This window comes from Cervus canadensis, chromosome 3, assembly GCF_019320065.1.
Source record: "Cervus canadensis isolate Bull #8, Minnesota chromosome 3, ASM1932006v1, whole genome shotgun sequence".
NCBI classification, from domain to species: Eukaryota; Metazoa; Chordata; class Mammalia; order Artiodactyla; family Cervidae; genus Cervus; species Cervus canadensis.
The window spans coordinates 99,886,600-99,908,565 of NC_057388.1; the positions used below are offsets into that span (position 1 = coordinate 99,886,600).

The window sequence follows — 21,966 nt, forward strand, 5'->3', positions numbered from 1 at the left end:
ATATCAAAGCTTCCCAGCTTTCTAAACTATGAAAAATTAATATTTGTGGTGTAAGCCACCTAGTCTATCTTTCTTTGTTATAGCAGTTCAAACCAACTTACATAATACACATCCTTCACCTTATCTCTGGGATGGAGAACATTTCCCCCTTTCAAACCTCTTCCACCTGATCCAATGATTTCATGCTCAAACCCCATTATATTTTTCCCTTGATCCATACCACATTTGCACAGGAACAACATGCTCCAAATATTCTCTGGATGACCCAGGCAACAGTGGAGAGTTCAAGGAGGGCTGAAGGTCAGAGAACACACCTGTAGCCAAGACTTTTATGTCCTCAGAGTAACAGATCTATTTTTGGCAAATTTATCTGCATTTGTACTTTTTCTGCTTGCTGTTCAAAATAGTACACAGTTTGGGCTGGGATTTGGGAGGTCTACTTTGGAAGAGTGGTACGGATTTCTGGCATAAATCATGCCTGCCATAACAATAAAATTCCAGACAGGAACAAGAATATCTTGGAGAATAAAAGAAATAGGTAGGTGAAACCTTGGAAAATACAAGATCTGTGATTTCTTTTTTTTTTGGATCTGTGATTTTTAAAACACTCTCCAGGGTCACAGCAGTAGCAAAGTGATGGGACTAAGAACAGCAGGAACTTCATCTCAATTTTACTGTGACTAGGCCAGTAGCTCTGGGAAGTCAGTCTTAGCATTCTACATCTTAGTGTCATTATCTCTGTAAAAATGTGATGGTAACATAGACCCATATCCTAATTCATCTTAATAGCCTCAACATCCACGCTGAGTTTGGCATATAGTAGATGAATATCAATTTATTTTGATGAGACTGAATGAATGACTAAATCATCTTTCAAATTCCACCTTCATATAATAGTTCAACTCTATGTCCCCATCGTCTCAGCAGCCCGACTGAAGAGAAAGTATGTAAAAATCAACTAATGACCCTTGAACATATTTGATTTTATGAATGATTTTATTTCAGTAGTGTTTTCAGGATGGGAGGAAGGTGAAGCTGGCTAACCGGGAGGGTCCTGAAGAGATGAAGCTGTTTAGTTGGAAGCGATGGTCTGCTGAATCCAGCTCACGTAGTTGCAGACCTTGGTGTAGACACCAGGCTTGTTTTTCTGAGCGCAGCCATAGCCCCAGGAGACAATGCCCTGGAGCTTTCCATTGCAGACCACAGGGCCGCCAGAGTCACCCTGGGCGAGAAGGAAGAGCCGGTTAGAACTTGCAGCTCTGCCCAGAGGGGAGAAAGGCTCAAAGGTGTTCCTCCTTTCCCTGGGGACCACATTTCCAAGTGCTGATCCTCCAGGAAGCCCATCTCTTTCCCTGCGAAGTCAACTCTCATTTCCCACACTGTACCCCTACTCTTCTCCTTCTTCTCTCCCCCTGTTTTCTTCAGCTATAGGTCTGTGAGGCCAAGAAGAGATGAGGAATGGGAAGTTCAAGGCTGCCCATCCAGCCAGGCTTCTTTCAAAGTTCCCTGCTCCTACATCTCTCCTGCGACGGGCACCAGGATGCACTGCTTGCACACAATCTATCTTTTCCCCAAACCTTACCATTAATATGGCAAAAAGAAAACTCATTCTTTTTCCCCAGCCTATCCTGAGCCCTCATAATCAGTCCCAGAGACAGCTTTTCAGTGTTCTGAGTTTCAGGAACTGGGAAGTATGGTGGAGACACGTGAGGCTGAGCTGGAAGGACAAGGAGAGAGAAGCAGCTCACCTGGCAGGAGTCCTTTCCGCCCTCCAGGTAGCCCGCACAGAACATGTTGCTGGTGATCTGGCCTGGGTAGGCACTTGAGCAAGCGCTGGCAGATAGGATGGGTGCCTTCAGACACTGCAGGACATCAGGGTAGCTGGCTGTTGGGGACAAGATTGAAAAGAGAAGAGGATTACCCACACCATCTGGGAAATATCTTTCTCAGTACCTCTCCCCATCTTCCCAATATTCCCATTCCTTCCCTCCAATTGCTAGTAACTTCTATTTTGGAAGCACAACCATTATCTGGAGGGTCTTCCAAATGGTTTAGTCAGCAAATTGTTCTCTCCCTAATACTAGTATCAGTGACCACATATCTTAAACCTAGAGACTTTATTTCTGAAGCAGGGCTGTACCAGCCTCAGCCTCTGTCTGTGTACCTCCTCATTCTTTGCTTCTCTGCAAATCACTCTTCACATTTTAGCTGCATACCTGGCAACTTTAGCTCAGTCCTTTCTTTCTGTGTCATCAAGCAGAGGGATCCTGCACATTTCAGTTACATATCCTAAGATTCCACAGAACCCCCCTCTCCTCCGGGAACGCTGCCTTGAGGGACATGGGGCTAGCTGACCCTGCACGTGGCTTTCGCCTTTAGGATTCTCAGGCCTGCTGACCGTGTCCCCGTGAGACTTACTGCCACTGCTCTTGGTGTTGCCCCAGCCGGAGATGAGGCACTGGGTGCCGGCAGAGGCGCAGGACGTTGGCAGAGAGACGGAGGCCACCCGGCTGTTGAGGGTGGCAGCTGATTTCAGCTTAATCAGCATGATATCGTTGTTCAAGGTGTTCTGGTTGTAGCTGGGATGGACAATGCTCTTGGATGCGCTGATGAATTGCTCATTGCCCTCAACGACGTTAATGTTGTTTTCTCCCAGACGCACTTGGATTCCGCTGGATCAAAAGATGACAAGTTCTCTAAATCTCCAGTGTGAGGGCCTCCCCCTTCCAGTGCAGCCCCGTGTTGAGCATAAGCACAGACAGAGGGCCCTTGCAGTGCACACACACACACACACATGCACACTCATTTCCTGCGTCTCCTGCATTGGTAGGGTGATTCTTTACCACTGAGCCACCTGGGAAAGAGCTATGTTAGGATACTCTAGATATATTTAACCACTCATTATTTTTCTTCCTGTGTCTTTACTGCCTTCATTTGGAAGGCCTCAATGCATACAATGTCTGGTGGGGGCATATAATGAGGTCTTGGAATCTGAACAATCCCCCTCAAGCATGACTCTATAGTTCACCCTGATTGTCTTTGGCTTGGTTGAGGATGCCCTGGCTTCAGAGAACAGGGCTGTGAGGATTGGTTACTTACGACTTGTAGCAGTGAGCCGCAGACACCACCCACTGGCTGTTGATGAGGGAGCCCCCGCAGAAGTGGTAGCCGGAGTTCAGGGACACCTGGTAGGGAACGGCATTTGCCCCACAGGTGTAGCCCCCGACGATCTTGTCATCGTCGTCCACGGGGAAAGCGACTGGCAGAGAAAAGTTGGAAACTCTTTGTAGAACTGATTCTTTGTGGGATTTCTACTTTGCAGCAAGGTTTTGCAGATGAACCAGGAAAAGATAAGTCATGTTCTCTTATGATGTATAATCAGGAAACTGTTATTTAAGTATAATTGTTTTCATAATCTTATTCTATCACATATGCTTCTTACACTATTTTAAGTATCTAAGTTTTAGGTTTTAATGCTTTAAATTTGATCAATATAATGATTTTTACATTTGTAACATACATACACAAATAAGGGACTCCTTACATAATAAATGTCTTCAAGTCCACTACTTGAGGTTACAAAGAATACTTTTTACACAAAACCCTGATGAGCAGACATTTAAGTATGTGTTCAATAAAACTTTGGGGTCACCATCATTATGTTTATTTGTAAAGTTCAATATACGATAAATACCACATGAAGTAACAGAAAGGAAACTTTTAAATGCCATCTGAGAATGTTCTGAACTGAAAGTAATGGAGAGTTTTATTCTTTTGTTCCCCAAGTGTCTTCTTGGTTCTTGCCTAGATGTTCATCAAATGATTTCATAGAACATTACAAGGTGTGTCTCTCCAATGTTTCCCCTCATCCCAATTGTCTATCTAACGATTTAAATTTATTCAACATTGTGAAGTTATGACTACTGAGTTGCTATGTTTTCTAAGGACTCCAATATCAGAGATTGTTACATGTACCCTATTATTTATGTATTTTAAAGTAATTTTAGGAAAGACATTTCCTGGTATATAGACAGGTGAAATGAATTTACAACTATGCAATTTGGGAAAATAATATAGTAAGTATGAATTGTGTAAAAATTAGTAGTATAAAAATAGAAATAGTAAAAAAAAATAGAAATAGTAATTTTCTATTTCTTTTCATGATTGCATGGCATGTCATATTATCTCAGAGGGATATCATTAGCAAAGATGTGGTAAAATCCAGACCAAAGCTTATCTTCATGAGAAATAGAGTGTCTTTGCCTGTTGAGATCCTACTTAAGGTGCTCTTTAGTATAGAAGAGACATAATGCTCACAAGATAAGTCCCAATTATTAAATGCAGATCCTTAGAAAGGACAAAACATTTCCTTAACATTGACTATCATTTCTTTTTCACTGTTGCTTCATAGATAGTACCTTGATGTTCAAGGTAAATTCTTTCTCTTACTATTTTCTGCGTTGATCACCCCTGCTAACCACAATCTCTAACAAGTGAGATTTAGTTATTTACAGACATATGTACTATACACTTAAGCCTCTTGAGCACAGAGATTATATTCAACATCCATTGCTGTCTTCCAGAGTAGAAAGCACAACCTTAAATCCATCATAGAACCTACTATCAAAACTTACCAGCAGCTCCCAGGAGAGCCAGAAAGATGAAGGTCTTCATGGTTGCTCACTGGTTCTGGACTGGGGACTAGGTTGCAGGGTTTCCATCCACAGCTATTTATATGTCCAGGTTTGTCATGGACACCCATGGCCACTGGTGCCAGAAATGTAATTTCCCTGGAAAATCACAAATCCAAATTTAGATTTCTATGCCACACTGGAGATAAGTCAGCAACCAATTTAAACATCTGCCCATGTCCACTTTGCCAGAAGGTTATGGGAATGAAAGAAATGGGCCCACATGGTCACACGGTTCCTCAAAATAGAAAGGAAGTTTCAGTAAGGTCATAGAGCAGGGCTGCAGGTGGCCTGATTCCCAGACAAAAAATTTAGGTCCTTGGTTGTCTCGAGTGTGAACATTATCCTGCGGACTATCCTAAAGTCTACACCCTTGAAGTTTAACTAATATTGCTGACTTCACAATATATAATTTGTCTTGTAATAGCTCTGGTCTTGTATATCCATGTCAATGATTCATTATTAATAGGAACACTTGTTCCAATGAGAAGAATAAAATCATTCTGATTTGAAGTCAAAATAGACCAAAACAGCTAGGAGAAAAGTACAAAAAAGTACAAAGTGAAGTTGCTCAGTCGTGTCTGACTCTTTGCATAGCCTCCCAGGCTCCTCCATCCATGGAATTTTTCAGGCAAGTGTACTGGAATGGGTTGCCATTTCCTTCTCCAGGGGATCTTCCCAACCCAGGGATTGAACCTGGGTCCCCCACATTTTAGGCAGACACTTTAGTGTCTGAGTTACCAGGGAAACCAGCTAGGAGAAAGAATGAGCACAATTTATATTTATCTGGAATTGCTATTTAATAGGCATATTTAAAATACTTAACCTATGTTATTTAGTAATCCTCATGACAACACTTTAAGATACCTATTATTATTCCTTCTTAACCAATGGGAAAACACATACACAAAAGTATGAAGGACTTTGCCAAAATCACAAAGCAAGACCGTGGTAAGGTTAGGATTCCATCCCAGGAAATCTGGTGTCAGCATTTGTGCTCTTAACAACTGTGTAACACTTCCCTGGTCAGTTCACCCGTATCTAGAGATCACAAAAATACAGAATTCTTGGCCAGTGAAAAGACAATGGACTTATTGAGTGCTTACTGTGTATCAGACACTACAGTTGGGATTTTCCACAGAGCAAATCATTCTGTCCCTAAAAACACATTTTTAAGTGTTGTGCTGTAATTTTTGCCATTTTCTAGATGGGATGGTTGAAGTTTCGAAAAGGTGTTTTTCTCAAATTTTCAATACTATGAAGTAGTCAATACAGGGTTCAAACACAGCCCTTTCACTTCAGGGTCCATGGCTTCCACTGTGATGCCATACACATAATCAAGGAGAACAATCTGAACTCTATCGAAATAAGGCATGACTCAAAGGGGTATATGGAATTCTTGGTGGTGTTTTTCAGTCGATCAGTTGTGTCTGACTTTTTGTAACCTCACGGACTGTAGCACACCAGGCTTCCCTGTCCTTTATCATCTCCCAGAGCTTGCTCAAACTCATGTCCATTGAGTCGGTGATGCCATCCAACCATCTCATCCTCTGTTGTCCCCTTCTCCTCCTGCCTTCAATCTTTCCCAGCATCAGGGTCTTTTCTAATGAGTTGTTTCTGTGCATTAGGTGGCCGAAGTATCGGAGCTTCAGCATCAGTCTTTCCAATGAATATTTGGGATTGATTTCCTTTAGGACTGACTCGTTTGATCTCCTTGCTGTCCAAGGGACTTTCAAGAGTCTTTTCCAACACCACAGTTCAAAAGCATCAATTATTCAGCCCTCAGCCTTCTTTATGGTCCAACTTTCACATCCATACATGACTACTAGAAAAACTATAGCTTTGACTCTATAGACCTTTGTAGGGCAAAGTAATGTCTCTGCTTTTTAATATGCTGCCTAGGTTTGTCATAGCTTTTCTTCCAAAGAGCAAGCATCTTTTAATTTCTTGGTTGCAGTTACCATCTGCAGTGACTTTGGAGCTCAAGAAAATAAAGTCTGTCACTGTTTCCACATTTTTCCTATCTATTTGCCATGAAATGATGGGACTGGATATCATGTCTTTGTTTTTTGAATGTTGAGTTTTAAGGCAGCTTTTTTACTCTCCTCTTTCACCTTCATCAAGAGTATCTTTAGTTCCTATTTGATTTCTGCCATAAGGGTGGTGTCATCTGCGTATCTGAGGTTATTGATATTTCTCCCTGCAATCTTGATTCCAGCTTGTGCTTCATCTAGCCCGACATTTGACATGATGTACTCTGCATATAAGTTAAGTAAGCAGAATGACAATGGAATTCTAGAAATTCTAGAAAATGCAAGAAATGGGTTCCTGGAGGAGGAATTATCAAAATTGCTGGGATATGGCAGATGTTTCCAGAATAAGTGAATCTACGTGAGAACTAACTTATACCTAGATACAGCCATTGTACACCAAATAATACATCTGAAAGCCATACTAGTATGTCAGTTCTTCTTTAGCAAGTTGTCACTCCTGAAGTAGTTTCTGTGTCTTTCACAGCTGAATTTTTCTGATATGAAGATGACTTAGTAGAAGGCAGAGTTTCTCAGTTCTGGCACTATTGATAATATGAGCCTGATAATTGTTATGGGATGTTTGCATGCACACTGTAGGATATTTATCAGCATCCCTGGCCTATAGTTACAAGTAGCGCTAGTTCTTCCCCCAGTTCAGTTCAGTTCAGTCGCTCAGTTGTGTCCGACTCTTTGCGACCCCATGGACTACAGCATGCCGGACTTCCCTGTCCATCATCAATTCCCAGCGCTTACTCAAACTCACGTCCATCATGTCAGTGATGCCATCCAACCATCTCATCCTCTGTCATCCCCTTCTCCTCCTGCCTTCAATCTTTCCCAGCATCAGGGTCTTTTCAGATGAGTTAGTTCTTCGCATCAGGTGGCCAAAGTACTGGACAGCATTAATGTGGGAAAAACCAAGGATAACTGATGGTGGTGAGGCCTGTGAGTGGGAGGAGAAGGGAGCAGAGTAGATCTGAAAGAGCTTTGTATTCTAAGTGAAGGTCACTAAGAGAAATCTCTCTGTGGAAGAGGCTAGTGGAATACTGGATCCAAGTGAGGTGTCTCTGTATCTATGTATGCATATTTCTCTTTTATGTAAAGTAGGTGAGCAAGTCTGAGAAAGACATCCTTGCATGATTGTGTGGGAGCTTTTTTGAACCTTAAGTTCTCTTATACTTCTGAGATGCTGAAAACTTTCTATGAGGTTTGATCCTGGAGATAGGACTGAAAATTCCCAAACTCAATAAATATTCTTGTCTGCTCCTTATGTGCGCAAACCTCCTGATCTCAATAACTTCAATGATTTCTCACTTAGGATCAACACAGAATATGCCATAATATGTGGTGATCTCCTTCTTCAAACTCATCCCATAAAAGAATCATAAAAGAACTCTTCCCATAGCTATGTATGAGGAATATACATATTTTTTTTTACCCCAAAGTGTAGGCTGGTGTCTATACTACTTTTCCTAACCCCACACATATGGTGGCCCAGAGGCATGTGTCCGTATTAATTAATCTGTATGTTTGTCACCTCTCTTTCCCATGCATGTGGCTTAGTGACCTTGGAGGCACTAGTTTAAATAATCCTCCAGCAAATATGTAAACATTTGTATTGGCAGGAGCAACAGTCACTGGTCTCTAAGGGTAATTTATGCCCTTTCCCTCAATGAGTCTGTTTCTCCTTTTCCTTGGCTTCTTCTGCCATTTTCCTGGTTAATACATCACCAGTCATCAAGGCTAAACTGGGCTGACTCTTTACCACTACAGTGTGTAGGGAAATTTTACTAAGGATTCCTCTTCTTGAAAAAAGATGTACTAAGTAACGTACCAAAAGCTGAAGCAAACAACAAGGCAGCAAAATACAAAAGGATCAAGGTTCACAGCAGATGCTATTGTAACACCCTTGGTGCTGACCTGAGAGTCTGTGCTAAGCAGAATTTCTAATGCTTCCATAAAGGAAATCGTGGTTAGTGAACAGGATGTTCTTTTTTGATAAAGGAACCCTGGAAACAGGCTGAGTTTTCCTTGAGTGTCCTGCTCAAGGGTGGCATTATTTGGGGGACATTTCTATTCTAGCTTCATGTGTTTGCCCCCACATTTTGGTTGTAGCATCGGCAACCTTTTTCTGTAAAAGGATAGCTAGTACATGCTTTAAGATTTGCAGGCAGTACGGAGTCTGTCACAGCTACTCTGCTCTTGACCACAAGCAACTCTAAACAGTATGTGAAGGAGTAAGCGCCGCTGTGTTGCAGTACAAGCTCATTTACTAAAACAGGCTACAGGCCAGCTTATTTCTGGGTCACAGTCTGTTGACCCTGCTTCAGAAGTTAGGGATGAAACCATTAAATGCCCCACATCCAGACTTGAAGGCTTCGTGCTGAAGAATTGATGCTTTCAAACTGTGGTGCTGGGGAAGACTCCTTGGACTGCAAGAGATCAAAGCAGTCAATCCTAAAGGAAATCAATGCTGAATATTCATGGGAAGGACAGGTGCTGAAGCTGAAGCTCTAATACTTTGGCCTCCTGATGCAAAGAGCCAACTCATTAGAAAGGACCCTGATGCTGGGATAGATGGAGGGCAGGAGGAGAAGGGGACAACAGAGGATGAGATGGTTGGATGGCATCACTGACTCAGTGGACATGAGTTTGTGCAAACTCTGGGAGACAGTGAAAGACAGGGAAGCCTGGCGTGCTGCAGTCCATGGGCTTGCAGAGTCTGACACAGCTGAGTGACTGAACAGCAACAAACATTCAGACCCGAAATTAAATGGTGTTCATTTTCAGTGATCAGGTATGGCTTGAAATATTGCCTTCTAATTTGTTGCCTTTTCTTCAAGCAATATTTTAGGTGGAAAAGAAGAAGAGAGGGGTTGAGGATTTAGAGCCAGAATACTGGAGTGACAGGGAGCAGGGCAGGAAAAAGGAAATTCTGACAGAAAGAGATCATTTTACCAAAGAAGGAGCAGTGACAACATATTGGAAAGGAATATTTAGATCTGGGACCAGAGTTCTAGCCTTCATTCAGCCACTAGCTTTTTGCCTTTTTTTTTTTTTTTTTTTTTCCTTAACTTTAATATCCTCATGAGTAAAATTAATAGCCACAGAAAAAATTTGGTGAGATGCAGAGGTTGACATGATCTTTGATTCACATAATAGAGTTTTGTTAAAGCGCCAACATAAATAAATTATATCTCTGTCAGAATCCACATTTCCATGCAAATTTTAAAATTATTTGTTCTAGCTCTGTGAAAAAAATGCCATTGATATTTTGATAGAGATTGCACTGAATCTGCAGATTGCCTTGGGTGATTTGATCATTGTAACACTAATGATGTTCCGAATCCAAGAACACGGAATATCTTTCCATCTGTTTGTATCATCTTTCTTTCATTAGTGTCATAGTTTTCTGAATATAGGTCTTTTACGCCTTTAGATAAGTTTATTCCTGGGTTTTGTTGTTTTTTTTTTTTTTTTGATGTGACGGTAAATAGAATTGTTCCTCTAATTTCTCTTCATGATAGTTCTTTGTTAGTGCATAGAGATGCAACAGATCTCTGCATATAAATTTTGTATCTTGCAACTTCATTGATGAGCTCTAGTAGTTTACTGGTGGTGTCGATGTCCAGATTGATCAGGAGGCCTACCTGCCTGAGGAAATAGACGGTGGTGTTGAGATCTATAATGGGGACCGCAAGATCAAGGTGTCCAACACACTCGAAAGTCGGCTGGACCTCATGGCCCAGCAGATGATGCCCGAAGTGTGGGGAGATTTGTTTGGTGCAAATACCAACAGGAAGTTTTTGGACGAAGCCAGCCGGAGGTGTGTGACGTGGACTCTCCTGACACTGGAAGAAACGAGATGGCCTGATAGCTTCCTCTCTGCTGTCCTCTGCTCTTGTTTGTCAGTGGATGCTCTTCTGTAGCTAACGTTCTCCGACTGATGGGTAATGATGGGAGTCTCAGTTAGTACGATAGGAAACTTTCCTCTAGCTTGTCTCAAGGTAGCACAGCTTCCCGCCATTCTGTAGCTCGCAGTTGCAGGGCCAGGTGTGGGTGCATGCGTGTCCCGCACCTCCTGCTGTCCTGGGCTCCACCGTCCAGCCCACAGGCGGTGGGGTGGTAGACTCAGTCCTCCAGTGCATGTGGGCCTCATTCCTTCTAGCAGCAGCAGCAGCTTCTCACCTGCCTATTTGGACCTAGAAGTGTCTGTAAATGTGATTTTAAGGTCAATTCCATGAATCTGCTCTATTTATTAAAACACAATGTGGAGGTTAAGAAAAAAAAAGAAGATCACATGGCTTATATTCTTCAATTTGTTAATGTGGTGTATCACATTAATTGATTTGATTTGAGGATACTGAAAATCCTTAGTCCCTGGGATAAGTGCCACTTGATCATGGTGTATTATCTTTTTAATGTATTGTTGGATTGTTAGTTGGCATGTTGTTGCATCTATGTTCATAAGTGATATTTTACCTGTAATTTTCTTTTTTGTGATAGATTTCTCTGGTTTTGGTATCAGGCCTGTAGTTTTCTTTTTTTGTGATAACTTTGTCTAGTTTGAGCCTCACAGAATGTGTTCAGAAGTGTTCCATCCTCTACAATATTTGGGAATAGTTTGAGAAGGAAAGGTGTTAACTCCTCTCTAAACATTTGGCAGAATTCACCTGTGAAGCCATCTGTTCCTGGCCTTTTCTTCTTGGGAGTGTTATAATTACTGATTCAATTTTTTTTTTTTTTTTTTACTGGTAATAGTCTGTTCTTATTTTCTATTTCTTCCTGGTTCAATCTTTGGAGATTGTCTCTTTCTAAGAATTTGTTCATTTCTTCTAGGTTGCCCATAGTTGTTCATAGTAATCTGTTAAGGTCCTTTGTATTTCTGTGATGCTGCTGTAACTTCTTTTTTGTTTTTGATTTTATTGATTTGTGCTCTCTCCCTTCTTTTCTGGGTAAACGTTTATCTATTTTTTTTTTTTTTTACCTTTCAAAGAACAGCTTTTACTTTCATTGATCTGATCTCTTCTGCTGTTTCCTTTTTAGTCTGTATTTCATTTATTTCTGCTCTAATCTTTATGATTTCTTTCCTTCTACTAACTTTGGGTTTTGTTCTTTCCCTCATTCTTCTGGGTGTAAAGTTAGGTTGTTTGAGGTTTTTCTTGTTCCTGAGGTAAGTTTTTTTTTTTCCCATTTATTTTTATTAGTTGGAGGCTAATTACTTCACAACATTTCAGTGGGTTTTGTCATACATTGACATGAATCAGCCATGAAGTTACATGTATTCCCCATCCCAATCCCCCCTCCCACCTCCCTCTCCACCCGATTCCTCTGGGTCTTCCCAGTGCACCAGGCCCAAGCACTTGTCTCATGCATCCAGCCTGGGCTGGTGATCTGTTTCACCCTAGATAATATACATGTTTCGATGCTGTTCTCTGGAAACATCCCACCCTCGCCTTCTCCCACAGAGTCCAAAATTCTGTTCTGTATCTCTGAGGTAAGTTTTTATAGCTATAAACATCCCCTTTAGAACTGTTTTTGCTACATACCATAGGTTTTGGGTCATTGTATTTTTGTTAAGAGTAACAGAACTTCCATTTGCAGCCGCATCTACCCTCCACCCTACAAGATTAGCTGGTAAAGCAGACCTAATAAAAGGACAATTCAATTTTATCACAGAAATGTTCAGGTATGTAACCTGAGACCCACAGCACCAGTACAGCATGTGCAAATGCCACTATAAAATAATTTGCAGACTTAACCACTTGTGAGAATTATGATCTGGGGAGGCATTTATGGAGAGAGAACATCCTATTGGATTAGAAGGAAAGGAGATTAGGAAGAGAAACAGAGATGGATGGAGGTAAAAGTGAAGCTGAAGGTCAAAATAAAGCAACAAAAATAGGAAATAATCAGAAACAAGGAAAACATAGTATCCAACCCAAGTCAATTTTTTGATTAAGGCAGTTTTCTGTCAAATATGTTCATATCTCAAGAATGCTGAGCCCATAGGTAGGAAGTCAGGAAAACTTGTTTTTTGGTGATTTGTCTTAAGCTCCATCATCCCAAATCCCTTTAATATACATACCTTGCTTTATGGGATACAGTTCCTATCAAAGTAAATTGATACCCAATGAGATCCACTACTTAATTCAGAAATATTTTCTGATTCTGGTTTTAGAAACTACACTTTGGGGGATTAGGAAAAGGAAAGTCGTAGGCATCTTGAAGTCCACTCTAGGAGGAAGACATAGGTCCTTGGACGTTGGAGTGAGCAATCATTCACAAGTGTTGTAACTTTCAGGACTCTTGGTCAGCTGTCACTTTCCTACTTCATCCTTGGGGAGTGACAGTCATCAGGCAAGCCATTTAGCAATCTTAGAAGAGAAGACAGGCTCACACAGGACAAGTCATCTCAAGCTAACCCCATTTTCTTTGGGTGGGCTCATTAGGTTGAGGACTTTAGAGAAAATCTGGAACCTTGCATGTCTTGTTTTCAGCAAAGTACTTGACAGTATTTCTATGGTATTTTTGCACTTTCTGTGGTATTTTTTTTACAAGTTGATACACGCTCTTGCTGCTATACTCCAAGGTGTATTTCCAGCTGATTAACTACTTTTCTCCAAAGAGTTGTCTCAGTGCCCACACAAAATGTTCAAGAAGTTGCTGAGCCCTGATTTGACATCCTGAAAGCTAAATAGCTGATTTGCTAATGAACCAGAGCTGAGAAGAATCAACACCACAGATGACCAAGTCAAGGAACCAAAGATGTAACATCCAATGTAAAAATCTCCCTAGTTTATCCAAGTAGTTCTCCAATCATTTTACTCTCTTAAGTGCCACTACCAGACTCGACTCTGACCCACAGTTTGATATAATACTATTATTCCTAGACAAACAGAATTCAAGCAGATCAAAGCTAATGACAGAGTATCAAGTAACATTGGCCAATTACCCCCTTAGGCTCTTATTTCCTCTCTGCTCAAGGATCTTGGCTGTCACCATTTCCTTGTGACCAAGTCCTCATTTGATACATCATCTCCAATAAATGGGTTTCTCTTGTTTTTGTGTCATTACCCACTTAGTATCCTAACTCCTTAGGAAAGTGTTCAGTTTTAGTCTGAAGCCAGATTTTCACCCCCGAGCCCAACTTACTGCCTTCTCCCCATCCCTCTGAGCTGGCACTCATCTTCTTGGGGGTTTGGGTGATGAATCTATTTCTCTGACCTTGCCTGTGTATACTCAGTCCCACCAAAGCTGTCCCGATTCACCTCTTGAGGTGCAAAGCCTGAGAGGGAAAGAGGAAACAAGAGCTGTAGAAACTAAGGTCAGTGTCTCCCCAAGCAAATCCTCTCAGCATCAGGGAACCAGGCTCAGAGGACAGGAACCCTGGCAGGGAGACGCCGGGTCCCATCCTGTCTGAGCTGACGAGGGCTCTGGGCGCCTCTGCTGTGTGGTCCTTTGTCTCCTGGAGCAGGTGGGGCCCGGCAACAGGTGGGACATTTCTGTCTTTGGACTTCTAGCTTTGCTCATTGAGTTGCCTTAGGAGATTTTGTGGTTTATCACTCTGAATGTGGTTTATCACTCTCACCGGCCCTTTGGACAATGGAATTCCCCAAATCCCTAAACACCTGGAGACAGTGATGGGGAGTAAAGGAATCCTAAAGTTTAAATAACATCTGAGACATAACTCTATATAGTGGTACATACAAAATGCTGCAAAATCGCCAGAGCTCCGGTTTTTCTAATCAAAAGCCTCATCTATATTGAGAAATCAGTCTGAGATGGAAGGGCCTGGGGTTAATCCGGGCCTTCTGATTGCAGGCACCTAGGACCTCTTACTGCCTTCCGGGTTTGGTCCAGGAAAGAAGAACTGAGTTTTCCTTTGGTCACAAGGGAGACCATCCTGAAATTCAGAGAGAAGAGAGAGGGTTGAGAGAAAGCCCTGGATGGGAGAGGGTTAAGAGAGAGTCCGGGTTTGTTCACAACACAGGAGAACGTGGTTTGCAGAGGCTGTGAGTCAGTGCTGAAAGGTGAGTGGTTAAACACACACTATTGACTTTGGGTTGATCTGCAGGTGTTTTTGCCCCAGTAAAGAGCCTGGACTGCCAGATTTGGTGCCTGTGAGCCTGCCTAGCAGGAGCAGAAAGGAGAGGGGTGTGAGGTGGGGTGGGGGGAGCCCTCAGGCAGGTGTGGGTGCAGGCCCAGAGAGGAACAGGAGAGTGGTGTTCTGTGAGCCTCAGGAGCTCAAATGGTGAGCCTGGCAGCCAGAGTTTTCCTGGGGATCTTGAAGAGATAGTCATCACCTAGTAACACCTACTTATGAGGCAGAAGGGGACCTGGAGCCCCATCTGACACTCCAGAGTCAGGGAGTTACAGTTAAAAGGGCTTTATTTGTACCCCTCTGCTGGGTGTTCCCCCTCTTTCCTGGAACAACAGAACTGGGAGCAATGACAGGAGATCACACTTCAGGGTCTGATAAAACAGTTTCATTAAAATATCAGCAACAACCTTTCTTCTGGACTCAGCCTCTGACTTTCATCTCTGTCAACAGTGATGCCTGGAACCTAGAATTGTCAACACATGAAAACAGGTTGATACCAAAAACCTAGAGATAGAAGAGACAGCCATCCAAGAGATGGACCTAAATATAACTTTTCACTTTGTTTTGACTGAAGGGTCCTGTTTCATAATAAGTTAAGAAATTTAGACTTGCGCTGACTCATTTGTCCATGAGCAGATCTAAATTTCTTAACTTATTATGAGCTACTTTTAAAATCTGTTGAAAGTTATAAACACTAGAAAATACAAGAACACACACCTGTAAGCTCAATATTGAGTATTCAGAGTGACTACCTTTGACTTAGGGATTGAGAATTCAGGGTCCTCTGGACCTTCCTCACTCCCACCCCAGCAAAACATCTACACCATCTTCCTTTAAAGCAACAATAAGGTGACATCTAATCATTTTTGAAATTTAATAAGTAATACCTTCACATCATGGTATTGTGTTTGACGTTTGTCAATTGTTGTCTGTATTACTTTCAAAGACCTAATGCTTAAACGTTTGTGATCCATATAATAATAGAAATAGTAAATGTAAATATTTTAAGTTAGATGAGACTTCAAAGGATAAATAGGTAAGTAGCATTAGCTTATTAGGTGAAAGGTGCAGACTGTCCCATCTGGTTGTAATCTGGATTTTCATTTAGAAAACCAGTGGCCTTTGGTCCACCTGCAGGAGTTAACATGTACATTGACTTTTGTATTTTTGTCAATAAGAAAGGAGATTTCTTTTCAAGGTCAGAGCCAGCAACAGCTAGCGGCCAGGTGAGTAGAATGGAAGGTAAACCATGGTCTTTGTCAGCCTCACAAACCTAAGGAGCTAGTTTTGAGCACCAGTAAAGAGAGAGATGAAATTTGATGACACTGAAATCTTCATGGGACTCTGTGCTCAGGTAACTAAATTCGACAGGATAGGGATCACGAGATTTTTCCTTCCATTCCACTCTGCCAAAGCACACAGCTCAGTCCCACCTACCCCGTCACCTTTTTAGAGAAGTGGTGAAAAGAGACAGCTCTGTCAGGAGAAATCCTGCTATTGTGAAAGTCACAGAAAGCAGAGGCCGGGGTGGAGGTTTTGTTTCTAGAATGGGAGGAGGGTTTAACTTTTAAAACATGCTAATACATGTCTCTTCCCACTAATATACAAACTCTAGGAAACTGTCCAAACATGAGAAGCAGTTTAAATATCAGACAACCAAAAATATGGCCAATGTCCAAACACACATCCTGATATTGTTTCAGCCTGTTTCTTATTTGCTCTAAATTTTCTCCAGTCTTCTGCCTTATCACCAGAGTCCTATGACTCTTCACCTTTTTGTGGATAAAATGGGCTAAAATTACTGTATTTTCTTCCCTTGTTTACTTTCTCACTGTAATTAAACCCTGGTACTGCCCAGACATCCCAGCATCAGCCCCCCATTCTCTCTGCAGAGGCTTCTCCTTCCCTGATTTAACTGGACCTATCAGAATAAAAGCACAAAGAAGCTATTTCTTTGACCCCTTCATTCCTTTGGGCAATTCTTGATAGACAATGGAAAAAACAGTGCTTTCAAACTCTCCTGTGAAAAACAGAAAACAATAAACAGAACCGACATACCTCATGCGAGGCATGTTTCTTTCCATCACTTTTCTTCTGGTATCTGGATGATTTGCACCTGATTTTTCAAGAGTATGTGCATGAAATGCTAATGTAAGTAATTCATTTGAAATCTACTTTTTAAGAAGGGGACTTCCCTTGTGGCTCAGCTGGTAAAGAATCCGCCTGCAATGCAGGACACCTGGGTTCGATCCCTGGGTTGGGAAGATCCCCTGGGGAAGGGAAAGGGGAAAGGCCCCCCCCCAACTCCAGTATTCTGGCCTGGAGAATTCCATGGACTGTATAGTCCATGGGGTCGCAAAGAGTCAGACATGACTGAGCAAACTTCATTCATCATTTTTTAAGAATGGTTACTTCTTCGTATGGTCAGAATCACTAACATACGTAGCCTCCTGTCAGTTTCATTTTTGACTCTTCTTTCCATCTATCCTTTCTTCTCCCTTCCTTCTTCCCTTCCCTCTTTTCTTTGAAAAGCTTCACATGCTAGTCGTGTGATATAATCAGGTCGGTACACGGGATGTCGGATGCATGAGAGCCACCAGCCAATGAGCATCTAGCACTGCCCCTGGTTCTTAGTGTGTTAGTCGCTCAGTCCTGGCCAACTCTCCGTGACCCCGTGGACCGTGGCCCACCAGGCTCCTCTGTCCATGGAATTCTCAAGCCAAGAATATGGGAGTGGGCAGCCATTCCTTTCTCCAGGGGATTTTCCCAACCCAGGGACTGAACCTAGGTCTCCCGCATTGCAGGCAGATTCTTTACCATCTGAACCACCCCAGAGAAGTGGATGTATAAGAGCCATCTGCAATAAACATCTAGGGCTGCCCCTGGTTAGGATCATACAATTTTAAAACTGGACAGAGACTTGCCATGTTGCTTTGGTGGTGTTCGACTCTGTGCGACCCCATAGACAGCAGCCCACCAGACTCCCCCGTCCCTGGGATTCTCCAGGCAAGAACACTGGAGTGGGTTGCCATTTCCTTCTCCAATGCATTAAAGTGAAAAGGGAAAGTGAAGTCACTCAGTCGTGTCTGACTCCTAGCGACCCCATGAACTGCAGCCTACCAGGCTCCTCCGTCCGTGGGATTTTCCAGGCAAGAGTACTGGAGTGGGTTGCCATAGACATTATTTATTACAGCCCATTGTTTTGTAGATGAAAAAATGGGAAGCCATGTTCAGGACGGTATTTAACTGTATTAATGCTGATCACATTTCTAACACCTGTATAATATATATTTTATGTTTCTGGTCTAGGGTAATCTGTAAATTTCTTTTTGCCATCAGAAGATAAACATCATGAGAGGAGAATATTGTCTTACTCTGGCTTTGCACTAAGCAACGATTCAACGAGTGCCAACAAAGAAAGCTTGCATGAGTTTCCGGGACAGAGGTCATTTCTGTTTTGTTCACTATTATGTTTCTAGTGCTTGTTCTGTGCTCAGTGAAAATCAAATGAACCACTGGGTCTGTCTCTGAAGGCCTTTCACTAGTAGCTGACAGTTGCTATACGTTGTGCCCTTGTGCGTCTGTGTGTGGGAAACCTCCATGGCGCGTGGTGCCCTGGTCTTCCTCAGGGTCCTTGCTGACAGATATTACCCCGGGGCTGCGGGGAGGGAGTCCCAGGAGCGCGGAGATCTGAGAACTGCACCTTTATGACCACTAGGAGGCGCTGCAGCCCCCCATGGAAACCCAGAGGCTGTTGGAGGAGGGCAAGGACCCTGAGAAAGAAAAAAGGGAGGGAGGTTCTTAAAGGAGCAGGAAATGGCAACCTGCTCCTGCATTCCTGCCTGGAAAATTCCATGAACAGAACAGCCTGGCGGGCTACAGTCCTGGGAGTGGCAAAGAGTCGGACACGGCTGAACACACACAGTACAGGTTCTCAACGCGGATGATTCCACGGCCTGGGAACAGTTTTCGCTGTCACAACAGGGGTGGGGAGTGCTACAGGCAGGCAAGGCATAGAGAGCAGGGATGCTGCTAAACTCCCTACAGCCCCACAACCAAGAATTATCCTTGCAGTATGTCAATAGCACGGAGGCTGAGAAACACCAGGCCGGGTACTGAGCTTTAATGCATGCTTTGGGTGCTCCAGCCGTGTTGCAACCCCAGGGACTCTACCCCACCAGGCTCCTCCATCCATGGGATTTCCCAGGCAAGAACATCGGAGTGGGTTGCTATTTCCCACTCTGGGGGTTGGAGGTGGGGAGGTGGCAGTGGATCTTCCTGACCCAGGGATTGAACCTGTGTCTCCGGCAACTCCTGCACTGGCAGACAGATTCTTTACCACTGAGCCACCTGGGAATCCCTATTGAGCTGTAAACTTTGCACCAAAAGGGAACGTGACCTATGGACAAAGCAAGGGCAGTAATATCATCCTGTTTAGATTTTCCCACCTTCGTGTTATTATTCTCCTCTCTAATCTCAAGCTCTGGTCACATTCTGACTTCTTATTTCCCTCCTGTTCTGCTCGTGGCTCCACCTCCCGAACAGAGACCATCACCCGGGAATAGGGCTTCCATTTATTCCTCTCAAAGACTCATTAGCAGAGTGTGCTCCTAACTAAGAGCAATGCATGATTGTTTGTGGTCTGCAGCCGGTTCCTGGGGAGACCTCAGAGTCAATTTCTTGATGGTAACTGAAATAATTCGCATAAACCACACATTCAGGGGAGCCAAGATGGGAATGGGGTTGTCCTGCATTATTGTGATGGAGAAGCAGAAGATCCAGAGAAGGGAAACCAGCCTGACTCTGAGAGAGAGACACAGCATGGGGTACCAATAAGGAGGTGGCCAGGACCTGGGGCAGGGAGAGAGGAGGGAGGCAGTTGCTGGCACAGAATGACCATCAGAGAAGCATCCTTGAGGCCACCTGCTCACCATACTCATAGTATCCCTAGGAATCACAAACCCCTTTGAAAGGAACAGAAACATCACTTTGCACAGAGCAAGTGCAACTGTGGAGAAGGAGGGTAGCAGGTTAGAGGAGGCCTGAGGATGAGGAAGTCATTCTGGGCTGTGACATCACAGGCCCAGCCCCTGGGAGGGCAGTGAGCATGGCAGCCTGGTCTTCTTACCACTGAGGACCAGCGTCCTGGGCCAGGGGTCCCCCATGGACTCCAGGCTCCTCTGCTGTGTGGCCCTCGGGCTCCTAGGAGTAGGTGAGTCCCGGGTCCAGGCGGCTGGATCCCTCTTTGAGTCTCTAAGTCCCTCCATCAAGCCTCCAAAGCCTGGCTATTTCCTGGGACTTATCTGAGTTCTGTTTCTTTCCTTCTCAGGTACCTCAGGCACAGGGGTTTTCCAGACTCCAAAATATCTCCTCACCCAGATGGGAACTAAGACGTCCCTAGAATGTGAACAAAAGCTGAACCATGATAGTATGTACTGGTATAAGCAGGACTCCAAGAAATTGCTGAAGGTTATGTTTAGCTACAATAATAAGGTACTCATTGCAAATGAAACGGTGCGAAGTCGTTTCTCACCGGACTCTCCCGACAAAGCTCATTTAAACCTTCACATCGACTCCCTGGAGCCAGGCGACTCTGCCGTGTATTTTTGTGCTAGCAGCTATGACACAGCCCTGCAGCGTCACTGCCTGCTCATGCACAAAGCCCCTGGCCTAGGCAGGAAACTGTGGGACTCTGCATTCACCCAACCCAAGGCTCCCTGAGAGTTTCAATCTGCAGGGCAGCCTGGAGCACACACACAGAAGCCGTACAGAATTCTACTTCTCAGCTGGAGCACAGAAGCAGAATTAAATTTTCTAGAATACTCAGGGCTCCACAAACAAGAAAGGACCCTGTCCCATGCCCTGAAGATCTTAACTGAAGAGAGAAGGCATTCCTTGCCTTCCTCTGCTGTACATATTGTAGATCACATTGTTTCAGACTGAAAACACACTATTCGCAGAGAATGCTTGATGAGCAAAAGCCGAAAGGAAGAGGAGGTGAAGATAATAGTTTCTAAGACCAAAAGGAAATTCATATTATCAGTGAGTTCACTGTTTAATGGAAAAAACATTTGGAGAAGCAGGAAAGTCCACGGTGGCAGGTGTACGGTCAGGCCACTTAAGATGGCTGTTCTCTTGTTCTCTGCACAGGCTCTGCTTGGCCAGGCCGTGCCTCATTCACATGACTCTCCAATCCTCCTAATTATAGTGCTTGGTTCTTGTAACTGATGCGCCCACCTGACATCAATTCCCCTATAAACGGTAGCCTCCTCCCTGAGTGGATAAGACTGCTGCCATGTCCTGCCTGTGAGCGATGGGTTGTTGTTCCAGCACCCTTTGTGTATGATCTCCTGTCCAGTAAACCACTGATGTCTCTGTCACTGTCTCTGGACTCATTCTTTGCTGTCCTGGACGACCACAGGGCTTGCAGGCCCGCCGGGTGCAGCCCAACAACAGGTGAACTAGAAAGGGTGAGGCAGAAGCACCGGCCGAGGTAGACTTTTTGTTGTCCACTGCAGACTTCTTTCCTCCAAGAAGGAGCACAGGGCTGTTCATTCCATTTCTGATTGTCATATTTGAAGCTTCCTGGAGATCAGGCAGTACCCAGATGATGTAGGATATTAGGGATGTGGAAAGGACTTTCACCACTAAAATCTCTTGGCAGGAGCTAGACAGTGGCCCTACCTTAAGCGAGATAACGCAATCAACATATTTTGGTATGGGAACGCTGTTAGCAGTATGCATCAGAAGGGAGATAGAGTCCGGGTGGGATGTACCATTAGAAGACTACTAAAATATTCTGCTTTAAAGATTATGAAGGGGATGCTGAGGGGTCTCGTGGATGATATAGAGGAGAGGCTCTGGTTTTATCCTGGCAGGTCTGATTGTGGCATTTGCTAGGAGCAAATACTCTTAGGGGCTTCCCAGGTGGTGTTAGTGGTGAAGAATCCACCTGCCAATGCAGGAGACCTCAGAGTCACGGGTTAGATCGCTGGGTTGGGAAGATCCCCTGGAGGAGGGCATGGCAACCCACTTCAGTCTTCTTGCCTGGAGAATCCCATGGACAGAGGAGCCTGGCGGGCTACAGTCCATGGGGTGGCAAAGAGTCAGACACGACTGAAGTGACTTAGCACACACA

The 21,966-nt window shown here is 43.6% G+C and overlaps 1 protein-coding gene across 2 annotated transcripts; it reads right to left on the reverse strand.

The window, feature by feature from the left end:
• Nucleotides 1-982: 982 nt before the first annotated feature.
• On the reverse strand, nucleotides 983-4,706 carry LOC122438737 (cationic trypsin). Of its 2 annotated transcripts, none has more exons than XM_043463913.1 (5): nucleotides 4,635-4,706; nucleotides 3,100-3,259; nucleotides 2,419-2,672; nucleotides 1,749-1,885; nucleotides 983-1,222 (listed from the first exon to the last, which is right to left on the reverse strand). In XM_043463913.1, the coding sequence occupies exons 1-5, from the start codon at nucleotides 4,672-4,674 to the stop codon at nucleotides 1,073-1,075; spliced, it is 741 nt and encodes a 246-aa protein (XP_043319848.1). In that variant the 5' UTR covers nucleotides 4,675-4,706; the 3' UTR covers nucleotides 983-1,072. The 2 variants fall into 2 exon arrangements, with proteins under 2 accessions (XP_043319848.1, XP_043319849.1); XM_043463914.1 differs by having other exon boundaries at nucleotides 1,749-1,881; nucleotides 2,415-2,672; nucleotides 4,635-4,674.
• Nucleotides 4,707-21,966: the final 17,260 nt, after the last annotated feature.